This window comes from Gorilla gorilla, chromosome 19 (assembly GCF_029281585.2).
Source record: "Gorilla gorilla gorilla isolate KB3781 chromosome 19, NHGRI_mGorGor1-v2.1_pri, whole genome shotgun sequence".
Taxonomy (NCBI): Eukaryota; Metazoa; Chordata; class Mammalia; order Primates; family Hominidae; genus Gorilla; species Gorilla gorilla.
This window is the reverse complement of record NC_073243.2, coordinates 99,799,202-99,811,536: the sequence shown is the minus strand read 5'-3', so window position 1 is coordinate 99,811,536 and position 12,335 is coordinate 99,799,202. Positions and strand designations below refer to the sequence as shown.

The window sequence follows — 12,335 nt, the reverse complement described above, 5'->3', positions numbered from 1 at the left end:
TTTTGACAAATGTCTTTCTAAACCCCAAATCCTATTAATGTATAGAATATTACTGTCACCCCAGGAGGCTTTCAAGCTTTCATGTAACCCTTCCCAGTCAATCTACGGCCACACCCCTCCTACAGGCAAACACTGTTCTGCCTTTCTTTCACTATAGATTAAATTGCACAACTCTTAATTCTCATGAAGCTCACATCCTATGAACATAAAGAACAGGTACATACCTGCTGTGTTATATGGATACTACATTATTAATCCATGTCATCTGTTGATGGACACTTAGATTGCCTACATACCTTGGTGACTGTGAAAAATACTCAGTGGAATATTATTCAGCCTTAAAAAAGAAGGAGAACCCAAGTCCCTGCTAGTTCATCCCCCTCGCCCCTCTCTCCATTGAGTTTTGTGTTCCTCAGAGCTCACCGTAGTCTGTGGCTCATCCCTCTCTTCACTTTCACATGACTTTACATTCCAAGGCTTTAATTATCCGGAAAATATTTAATAGATCTTAATTTCTATTTATACTGCAGACTTTTATTCCAAAATCTGGAGTTATATAGCTAATGCCCTATTTGACATTTGGATTTAAGGAGATCACAGGTATCATGACTAACATTTCTGATAAGAGCCTTGATATTTCCTCCCAAATCAGGTTTTCCCTCATTCGTCACCATTTCAGTAAACGGCACCACCATCTACCGTGTGGCTTGATCTAGAAACTTGACCCTTCCTCATTTCTTCTCTTTCTATTAGCATCCACATTACAACCACCAAGCAGATCAGATAACCTTGTCTCGAAATTATACCTGGAATATTTTCATTTATTACCTTCTCTGCTGCTACAACTTAATCCAAATTAGTGTCATATCTTGCTTTCAGTATTTATGCAACTTTCTGTGTTTATTCTTTTATTGTTCCTCACAACTCCCAAATCCTCAAAATAACAAGAGTCATCTCTTGAAAATGTAAGCTATTCATATGGCTTTCTGATGAATTTAGAATAACATGCAAAATATATCACTTGGCATGCACAAATGTATATACTCCATTCCTATTTTCCTCTGCAACTTTATTTTTCACCGCCTATTCATGTAATGAGTATTCTTTAGTTACCTAGGTCTTAACACAGCAAGCTTGTTCTAACTTTAGGACATTGGCCCTCTGGCCTCTACCTTTTCAAGTGTATGGCTCTTTCTCATTCATTCAGTTTTACAAACACTTCCTTAGGGAGACCTTCTAGAAATATCTGAGGTAGCTCTCAGTGCATGATTGGTAGATGAGGGTTCAGCATTCCTTTCAACTTTCTTCTAATGTCCATTTAAATAAGGCAGAGGGTCGGTCGTGGTGGCTCATGCCTGTAATCCCAGCACTCTGGGAGGCCGAGGTGAGTGGATCACCTGAGGTCACGAGTTTGAGATCAGCCTGGCCAACATGGTGAAACCCCATTTCTACTAAAAATACAAAATTAACCAGGTGTGGTGGCACATGCCTGTAGTCCCAGCTACTTGGGAGGCTGAGACAGGAGAATTGCTTGAACCTGGGAGATGGAGGTTGCATTGAGCAAAGATAGTAACACTGCACTCCAGCCTGGGCAAGACAGAGTAAGACTTCATCTCAAAAAAAAAAAAAGGCAGAGAAAAGAAAGCCAAAAATAGCGTTTTAGAAACTCTCTGTATCTAGGTGTAGCCATGAGATAAATCTTAGCTAATGGGATCAAAGTGGGAGGAGTGTTTGCAACTTTCAGGTGGTATATATAAAAGAGAAAAGGTGCAGGCTAGTATTAGCACATTCTGGCGTACCATTTTAGAAAATGTGGATGAGTAAATCCCTTAGGGATGATGGAACTGTTTACTGCTGTTTTGTAAAACACACACACACACACACACACATTCTTATATATATATACACACATATATTCACACACACACACACACACGTTCTTAATAAAACCAGTGTTATCTAGGGATCTCTAGAGTAGCATTTGATCCTACACCTTACTAATATAGCCCTGCCATTCTTTTCTGTCTCTGAGCTCTGTTTACTTCTCTCCCATTTTACAATTATTAGCTTTTTTGCTTGTCAAATATATATTATCACTGCTAGACAAGATAAAGACAGGAACTTTTGTTGCTATAGTGATTACTGAATATCCAATGTCTATTCCAATAATTAGTTAACAGTAGACCTGCAATACATATTTGTGAATGTATGGATGAATGGGAATGGAAAAATAATTTAATTGGGTAAGTACTTTGAAGCTATTATTTATACAATTCCTTCAGCTTAAAACTCCAGAAATCACCAAAGGAGAGTTAATTCTGATGAAATTGACTGGGCCAGGGTGTCTGCAGCTGAACATTACGAGGTCCCCAAATGATTCCAAAACGCAGCCAAAGCAGAAAATGTCTATCATGGAAGATTCCCAGAAAAACAGAATTCTTCATCAAAACTTATAAAACATCGACTACTGAGTTATTTGGGGATTTAGCATGCAACCATCTATCATATTTTGACAAGATAACTGATGCTATGCATGGGCAGTAGAACCATGTAGAAAGAAGTTTTGAATGTCGAATAGTTATCAAAGCAATAAGAATGTTGGGCAAAATTTAAAATACCACAAGTAAAAATTTATATTTAGTATATACATATTCTAGCTATATGTTAACATATACTAAGCCATTTATTCAAATATAATCATGGGATGCTTGAAATCATTCAATAGAAATGTATAATCTTAAATTCACTGAGATTACTCAATTTCTTACATAAAAGAAATTGAGTAATCTCAGTGAATTTAAGATTATACATTTCTATTGAATGATTTCAAGCAAAATAATGTGAAGTACATGGGCCTTGGAATTCTAATGATAAACCAAATCCAGACATTGCTTTTGGGGATTTCAAGGATAAAGTACATAAACATAATGTATGAGAATGCGTTGGCCTGTCAACAAAATATCCTGCTATTTTTACATAGCAAGAAAAAATCATCAATTCTCCAGTTGAATGGAAAAGTGAAATATATGTAACTCCACATATATGTAGCACAATTGTATACATATAATTATTGTATTAACAAAGATACATAAAATTATTGACCATATAATAATTATATATAATTACATATATATATATAAAATAACCATGCCTACTTAACATTTTTATCCAACTATGTGAAAACATTTACTATGTTGAGTTGTAGGGTGACAAGTCAAGGGTAATGTGTGGATCTGTAGTATCAAGATTAAATTTAATAAGTACTCTGCATGCAACCAAATAAACAAATGAAACAAGTAGATAGAAGCTGACTGTGTGCCTTGATATCATGGATTCAGGCTATAGGATATAGATATAACATCAACTTTTTGTAAACCTTTCATTTTCAACACTTTGCAGATGAATTATCATATACATTTTGAAAGAAATCCCAATGGCACTCCTTAAAATATTTCTGGGTTTTCAAAAGTGAGGCTTTTGCAAAGATTCTCACCTCTCAATATGTCTAATTACTCTCTTTGTGCATTGAGACCTACCAGGCTCTTTCAAGATTCAAAGCTAAAGTTAGAAACTCAATTTCAAATGATATCAAAGCCTGTTCTGATCAGCACTTTGGTTTTTAATATACAATGAAATGCTTGAAAATCTAGGCAAATTATCATGTTAAATCATAGGCACCTGTCAATGTTTCAGCCTTTTAAACACATTTTATTGCAAGTTATTGAGATTATAGCAGTTAACTGTGAATTTTCAGTTTTACATTTGTATGAAAATTATAAACAAATTAAATACTAGAGACAAAATGTGTTGGTTTGTTTTTATGAGATATAAGTATTATTCGGTATCTTATACCCAGTAGTGTATCTGCATTTCATCACTTAAAGCATTTTTACTTTGATTCGTCTATAACACAAACACAAACACACTCACACACACAGTGAAACTATGAATGGTGATATGACTGATTAAAAAAATCTCTGATTATGCCTTGGAATCAAATCTGTCATTTACTCAAAAGAATCTTGTTCTTGTACATAATTGCATTCATTTATGACTAGCAGAACGCCATTAACATATTTGTAGGTTCTTTTAATTTCAGAAAAAAAAATATTGCATGGGACATACTTTTACTAAAATTTCTTCTTTGCTAATCTGAAGTTCTAATTTAACAAGAATCCTGTATGTTATTTGCTAAATCTGACAAACCTACTAATGGTAGAGAAACTTTGGAAGCCACTAAGATATTCATCGATGGAATATTTTAATACAGCAAACACATATATAGAACTTAAAACATGTCAGACACCATTCCAATCACTTTGCACATTTCTCTAGTAAATTTCTTGCATCTTGAATCCTATTTTGGTGTGTGCTTCTCAGAAGATCCGAACTAACACAGAAAATCTCTTTGTCCAGCTTGTCTAGAATGTTGCTCGTAATGTTAGATATCCTTCTTATGCTATGAATTAATTACAGCTCTATAACCATGCCTTGAAAACTTTGGACAATATTGGAGGTTAGTGGTGTGTGTTATCCTTTTCCCCTCTCCTAATGATTTCTCCACCTGGGAAATAGACTGGAATTAGCAAAGCACATTTCCACCTGACTTGGGTATTATACTAGTGATTTTTGCCTTATGTATCATATGCCTCGATATTTATTGTCATGAGATTTTATGCGTTTCATCACTACCAATTATCCCAGATGTAAAATAAAAGAGTGTGGCAGAACACCTGGCAAAGTATAACAGCGATCATGTTTCCTTAACTCTGCTGGGGTATCCATAAACTTCAAACACTAGGGGGCAGTAAGGCAGTGTTATTCATTTCTACAGACTTGAAACAACTCTGGAAGAGATTTCCCAAGCAGGTGGTCAAGAGAGCTATTTTGATGAGGTTTAATTTAATTATTATTTGACGCTATTTCATGTTGAAAACTACAAAAAATTTTTTACAAGCACCTTTCTAAATGGTTCTATCATTTGGAATTCTGTAATTTCATTTGTTATTAAAAAATAATGTATTGATTAATTTGAAGACGTGAGGAGGAATTCTTTAATTGTCAAAGAAAAAAGTACTTGTTTGTTTTCAAAAAATCATCTTTTAAATGTCATGTAGAGTTATTCCAATAACATAGCATTCTGGAAAAGCAAACTAATTGGTACAGAGAACAGATTTGGTGCCCAGAGGATGAAAGTGGAAGGAAAGAAATTTTGGAGATAATGAAATGTCTGTATTCTAATTGTGGTGGTGAGTATACAACTATAGTTTTGTCTAAACCTACAGAATGTACACTAGAAAGGGTAATTTTACTGTATACATGTAAAAATAAATTAATAGATGCATATATGTTGTTTGTTGCCCAACAATTGTATATTTTGATATTTATTGAAATATTGCTACTAGACCATTGAAGAATTTACCAGCAATTAAAGCACAGTTAGCCTTGTATATATCAAAAAAGAGAATTTCATATCCAAGAAAGAAGATATAACAGTGCAATATAAACAGTCTATGAAATAATTAAATCATCATTTGTATAAGATGAGTTTGTTTATAAAATAAAAGAAAGAAAACTTGAAAATAATTATACGAAAATCCTGGAAATGACAGTATAATATTTGAAGTAAGAAATAACTTTTCCTAACTGATTGCTGTGTGTTGAAATATTACTTCTAAGTTACTAAAGATTGTTTTAAATTGAATCCCACTTTCTAGCCCAAACAAAATATAACAATTACTGAACAAAAACAAAAACAAAACAAAAATCAGCTTGGTAAGCTTGTGGACTTGGTCAGAATTCACTGCAAATCTAATTCATAGGGATTACACCATAAGACAGACAAGTGCAATTACCATGGATGCTCTTGCTGAAAGTATAAAGCATCTAAAAGAATCCACAGCTATGACATATAGAATGCAACAGCCTAGGATATTTCATGCCTCAAAAATAAGATGAAATAATTATGAAAAACATTGAAATAGGTCTAAACATTATTTGTATAGGAAACTATTATTAAAAGGAAAGAAATTGAAAAGTAGTCACACAGTAATCCCTAGATGTGAGAATTTAATATTTGAAATAAATATATTATATGAATCAACTAATAAACACTGTTAAAGAGACACTCAGTGAATTGGAAAACTGATGTGAAGAAATCACACAATAAAACACTGAAATATAAAAAGAAAACATTAGAGACATTAAGTAAGCTGTAAGAGATATGAAAAGAAAATGGACGCATAAGGGGTGCCTGTCCATATGGATAAGACAGGGCTATAGATGTCCTCATCTTGCCACAGCTCTTCTAGGCCTCTTTAGGGTTAAGGCCTAGGGTTAAGAATTTCTGGTCTAACCAGTTGTCTAGCTTCACGTCCTGTTTCTATGGATTGTTTGTAACCAGCTTTTGCTGCAATTGTTTCTGCTGATTAATATCTTGCTAATCATAGGTTATGGAAAGACTGTGTTTCTGTTTTAAGGCTCTGTTAGAAATTACTGATGCACACACTATATTGTAAATTCTTACCTCTGTATACTGTACTTCTGCATACAGATGTTATGTTAAAGAATTACTTCATCCCCATGTGACCATCACACCTCATAATCAAATGACCCTAAATCCCTCACTAACCTACCCTCGCCCTCACTAAACTTAATAATAAATGCTGGTATATCCAGTGCATCGTTGGCACTGTGGGACCAGAAGGCAGTGACCCCCCTGGACCCAGCTTTCACTATCTTGTGTGTGTCTATTATTTCTTGACCTGCTGATCCGCCTGGGAACAAAGAGAGACCCCCATTGCATTGTGGGTTGCTGGCCAGATCCCACAATACTATTCTACTCTTTAGCTTTATGAGATAAACTTTTTTAGATTTCATGTATGAGTGAGGTAATGCAGTATTTGTCCTTCTGTGCTTGGCTTATTTCACTTAACATAATGTCCTCCAGACTCATCTAACCTGTAAAAAGTGACAAGATTTCATTCTTTTTTACAGCTGAACAGTATTTCATTGTGTAAATATACCACATTTTCTTTATTCATTCATCCATTCATGGACACTTAGGTTAATTCCCTATCTTGGGTATTTTGAATAGTGTTGCAACAACACGAGAGTGTACACATCTCTTTGAAAAACTGATATCAGTTCCTTTGGATATATACCCAGTAGTGGGATTACTGGATGTTACGGTAGTCATATTTTTACTTTCTGAGAAACATCTATACTGTTTTCCATAATGGCTACACAAGTTTGCATTCCCATCAATAGTGGGTAGGTTTCCTTTAATTCATATCTTCGCCAGCATTTGTTACCATTTTTCTTTTTGACAATAGCTTTTATACGTGGGATGAGATGATATTTAACTGACGTTTTGATTTATATTTTCCTAATGATTAGTGATACTGAGCATTTTTTTCATATACCTCTTGGCCAGTTGTATGTCTTCTTCTGATAAATGTCTATTCAGATCATTTACCCATTTGTAAATTAGATTATATTTTTTATATTGAGTTGTTTGAGTTCCTTACATATTCTGAATATTATCCCCTTGTCAGCTGTGTAGTTTGCAATTTTTTTTCTTTATTCTGTAGGTCGTCTCTTTACCTGTTGCTTGGTTCTTTGGCTGTGCAGTAACATTTCTGTTTAATGTATTTTCATTTGTCTATTTTTTATTTTGTTTCCTGGGCTTTTGAGTTCTTATTAAAAAAATTCTTAGACGTTCTTCGCCGAGAGTCGTCGGGGTTTCCTGCTTCAACAGTGCTTGGACGGAACCCGGCGCTCGTCCCCCACCCCGGCCGGCCGCCCATAGCCAGCCCTCCGTCACCTCTTCACCGCACCCTCGGACTGCCCCAAGGCCCCCGCCGTCGCTCCAGCGCCGCGCAGCCACCGCCGCCGCCGCCGCCGCCTCTCCTTAGTCGCCGCCATGACGACCGCGTCCACCTCGCAGGTGCGCCAGAACTACCACCAGGACTCAGAGGCCGCCATCAACAGCCAGATCAACCTGGAGCTCTACGCCTCCTACGTTTACCTGTCCATGTCTTACTACTTTGATCGCGATGATGTGGCTTTGAAGAACTTTGCCAAATACTTTCTTCACCAATCTCATGAGGAGAGGGAACATGCTGAGAAACTGATGAAGCTGCAGAACCAACAAGGTGGCCGAATCTTCCTTCAGGATATCAAGAAACCAGACTGTGATGACTGGGAGAGCGGGCTGAATGCCATGGAGTGTGCATTACATTTGGAAAAAAATGTGAATCAGTCACTACTGGAACTGCACAAACTGGCCACTGACAAAAATGACCCCCATTTGTGTGACTTAATTGAGACACATTACCTGAATGAGCAGGTGAAAGCCATCAAAGAATTGGGTGACCACGTGACCAACTTGCGCAAGATGGGAGCGCCCGAATCTGGCTTGGCAGAATATCTCTTTGACAAGCACACCCTGGGAGACAGTGATAATGAAAGCTAAGCCTCAGGCTAATTTCCCCATAGCCGTGGGGTGACTTCCCTGGTCACCAAGGCAGTGCATGCATGTTGGGGTTTCCTTTATCTTTTCTATAAGTTGTACCAAAACATCCACTTGAGTTCTTTGATTTGTACCATTCCTTCAAATAAAGAAATTTGGTACCCAAAAAAAAAAAAAAAAAAAAAAATTCTTTGCCAAGACCAATGCCATGAAGCCTTTCCTCTAGGTTTTCTTCTGGTAGTTTTATAGTTTGGAGTCTTACATTTAGGAATTTAATCAATTTTAAGTCAGTTTTTGTCACTGGTGAGAGATAATGGTCTAGTTCAACTCTTTTTTATGTGGATATCCAGTTTCCCCCAGAACCACTTATTGAAAAGACTAACATTTCCCTATGTGTGTTCTTGGTGCCTTTTTTGAAATGCTGTTTTCTGTGAATGTGTGGATTTATTTCTGGATTCTCTATTCTGTTCCATTAGTCTGTGTGTCTGTTTTTATGCCAATACCATGAAGTTTTAGTTGAAATAGTTTTGTAGTATATTTTGAAGTCAGGTAGTTTGATGCCTCCAACTTTGTGCTTTTTGATCAGGATGGCTTTGGTTATTTGTGGGACTTTTGTTATTCCATGCAAATTTTAAGATTTTTTTCTGTATATATAAAAATAAAAATATATAAAAATTAGCTTTGGTAATTTGACAGGGTTTGCATTGAATCTGTAGGTAACTTTAGATCATATGGACATTTTAACAATATTAATTCTTCCAATACATAAACACGAAATATGTTAATATTTATTTGTGTTTTCTTCAATTTGTTTTATCAACATTTTATAGTTTTCATTGTAGAGATGTTCTCATTGGTTAAGTTATTCCAGGATATTTTGTATTTTTGTAACTATTATAAATGGGGTTGCTTTCTTGATTTCTTATTCAGGTAGTTCATGTTGGCATATAGAAATGCTAATAATTTCCATATATTGATTTTGTATCCTGTGAGTTTATTGACTTTATTTATTAATTCTAACATTGTTTTGGTGGTGTCATTAGGCTTTTCTGTATATTCAATCATGCTCTCTGCAAATAGAGACAATTTTACCTCCTCCTTTCCAATATAAATATCCCTAATTTATTTCTCTTATCTAATTGCTCTGGCTAGCACTTCCAGTAGTATGTTGAATAGTAGCAGTGGACATCCTTGTCTTGTTTCAGGATTTAGAAGAAAAGTTTTCACCTGTTTCCCATTCAGTATGATGTTAACTGTGGGTTTGCCATATATGGCCTTTGTTGTGTTGAGGTAAATTCCTTCTATATCTAATTTGTTGAAAGTTTTTCTAATAAAAGGATGTTAAATTTTATCAAACACTATTCCTACATCTATTGAAATTATAATATGGGTTTTTTCTTCATTCTGTTGATGAAATGTATCTCATTTATTGATTTGCATATGTTGAAGTATCTTCGGAATGCTGGAATAAGTCCTACTTGATTATGGTTAAATAATATTTTTGATGTGCTGTTTTATTTGCTTTGCTGTATGTTTTGGTGTCAGGATAATGCACATCTTGAAGAATGAGCTTGAAAGAATTTTCTCCCATTTCATTTTTTTGGAATAGTTTGAGAAGAATTGACATTGGTTCTTCTTTAAATGTTTGGTAGAATTCAGCAGTGAAGACATCAGGTCTTGGGCGTTTCTTTGATGGAAGATTTTTAAATTTTTAACTCAATTCTATTATGTGATATTGGTCTTTCCAGGTTTTCTACTTCTCTGATATTCAATATTGGTAGATTTTATGTGTCCAGGAATTTATCCATTTTTCTAGGTAATCTGGTTTGTTGGGTTATAATTGCTCATAATGTTTTCTAATAGCAAAAATATGGAACAGTTTACAAATTTGTATGTTATCCTTGCATAGGGGCCACACTATTCGTCTCTGTATCAGTCCAATTTAATATATGTGCCGCTAAAGGAAGCAAGCATCATACATACATTTTAGATGATAGAAACCTAAAAGAAATGGAAAACTCCAAAATTATCCAAGAAAAAGCTTATTCATTAACTTCAAAGATTAAAAATAAGATCGATTGCTGACTTCTCAAAAATGTTTAAAGCCAGGACAAAATACATTTAAAGTGATAAAAGAAAATATTGGCTAACCTAGAATTCTAAACCTTTTAAAAAAGTAAAAAAATGAAGACAAATATTGTGTAAAATAATGGATTATATCCTGTATAAAAGGCAAAGACAGACTGAATACCTAGTTTATCTTAAAAGATTAAAAAATGTGAGAACTGAATGTAATATGAAATTCTGTTCTGGATGCTTCACAAAAATAAATCTGAAAATCCAACAAAAAGCTATAGCAGTCATGAATTCATATGTATCTGCAGTTAGAATGCAAAACATATAAAGCAAAATTCAACATATTTCAAGCCACAATAATAGTGCACTATCTCATTTCTTTCAGAAAATTTTGTAACAGTAAATGAAAAACAGATTACATGATATTTTGAATATTATGTTACATTATTTGAATTATTGTAACTGTATTATTTGAACACAGTTAAAATAAGCAATCTCCATTGCATTTGCTAGAAGGGATTCCTCTGGCTACTATATCCCTCCTTCATATATTTTCATTTTCTGAGGCAGAGAGACATATAAGTTTAAGAGATTGGGAGGGAAAACCAAGCAGCCTTCTTCACCTTTTAAGGATCTATCTGCATTTAGAGATTCTACACTCTGCTCCATTGCCCTCCTTTATGCCATACTGGTTGAGTGAAGCCCTCACAGTAAAGCAGCATTGCCAGTGATTCTACCTGTGTAAGTCTGCCTAATTCAGGAGTCATATACTAGTAAGCCATTGCCAAGGACAACTAAGTCACATTTCTCATGGTCAATTTAACAATTATAAACTAGCTTTTTGTCTCTACTTGCCTGTCTGTAGTGACTAACTCTTAACTGGCTGAAATTATGGTTGTGGGAAAAAGAAGTGCTATTGTGTATGGGATCCTTATGATCCTTTTTCACATTTATAATTATATCATTCTACATAATAATTTAAAATTCATTTTTAAGCAGACAAAACTCATGCGCTATAATAGAAGTATTAAAATTTCAATGAATTTATTTAATATTGAATATGCCACTGGATCAATGAATTTGAAAATACCAATAAAATGATTGCAAAACCATAGTAAAAGAAAAGTTTCACTGATGAGTAAATCAAAATTATTTTGAAAAAACTTCCACACATCTTATGTGTTAAAGAAGAAATTAAAGTAGATTATGCAATATTTAAAGCACAATAATAATACTGCAGATTAAAATGTATGAAGATCAAGATACCTGAGTAGAGTTATTCAATGCTTCTCTTTTACTCAAAAAAGGACCAAAAACAGGAAATACATAACTGCACTTCAAGTAGAGTGGCTAAAAGCAGAGTAAATTGCAGAACACAAAAATTCAGCAAGAAAATGACAAGATTCTCTGGAGTACACTAACTTAGGGTAACAGCATAGACAGGGAAGTGAAGCACCCAGCCAGGATTGTCCCAGAGCTAAGATGAGCTACCCATTTTGGGAAAAATGTAAGCAAGAGACCCCCAGCCATCCTGATTACAACTCTGAATGCCTCCAATACTAGCTTCATGAGAGACTCATAGTCCTCATAGGCCAAGCTCAGGATAAGGAGCTGCCTAGAGTTCAGATGGCTGTATTGCTCCAGAGAGGGAACTCATGCTGGGTCCGTCTCACTCCTTAGGATCTAATCTGCTGTGGTACATCATTTTGAAAGCAGAGTCACTGCTGAAGAACATTCTCTCCTAGGGCTTATTAGCCCCTGCATCTCCACATCCCTAGAGTCCTAC

General features: G+C 35.0%; 1 protein-coding gene, 1 long non-coding RNA gene and 1 other non-coding gene across 3 annotated transcripts in view; 2 read left to right on the top strand and 1 right to left on the bottom strand.

Moving 5' to 3' along the window:
* LOC129528131 (uncharacterized) overlaps window positions 1–12,335 on the top strand; it is a 135,507-nt gene that overhangs the window by 111,540 nt on the left and 11,632 nt on the right. The window lies entirely within an intron of this gene.
* Window positions 7,697–8,660, top strand: LOC115931247 (ferritin heavy chain-like). Its single transcript, XM_055367914.2, has one exon. The coding sequence runs from the start codon at window positions 7,925–7,927 to the stop codon at window positions 8,474–8,476; it is 552 nt and encodes a 183-aa protein (XP_055223889.1). The 5' UTR covers window positions 7,697–7,924; the 3' UTR covers window positions 8,477–8,660.
* On the bottom strand, window positions 10,338–10,441 carry LOC115931311 (U6 spliceosomal RNA). The gene has a single exon (XR_004067820.1). It is a non-coding gene; the product is annotated as a U6 spliceosomal RNA (small nuclear RNA).

Bases quoted from the DNA above. Each gene is read 5' to 3' on its own strand.
- LOC115931247 (XM_055367914.2), top strand. From the start codon at position 7,925: ATGACGACCGCGTCCACCTCGCAGGTGCGCCAGAACTACCACCAGGAC.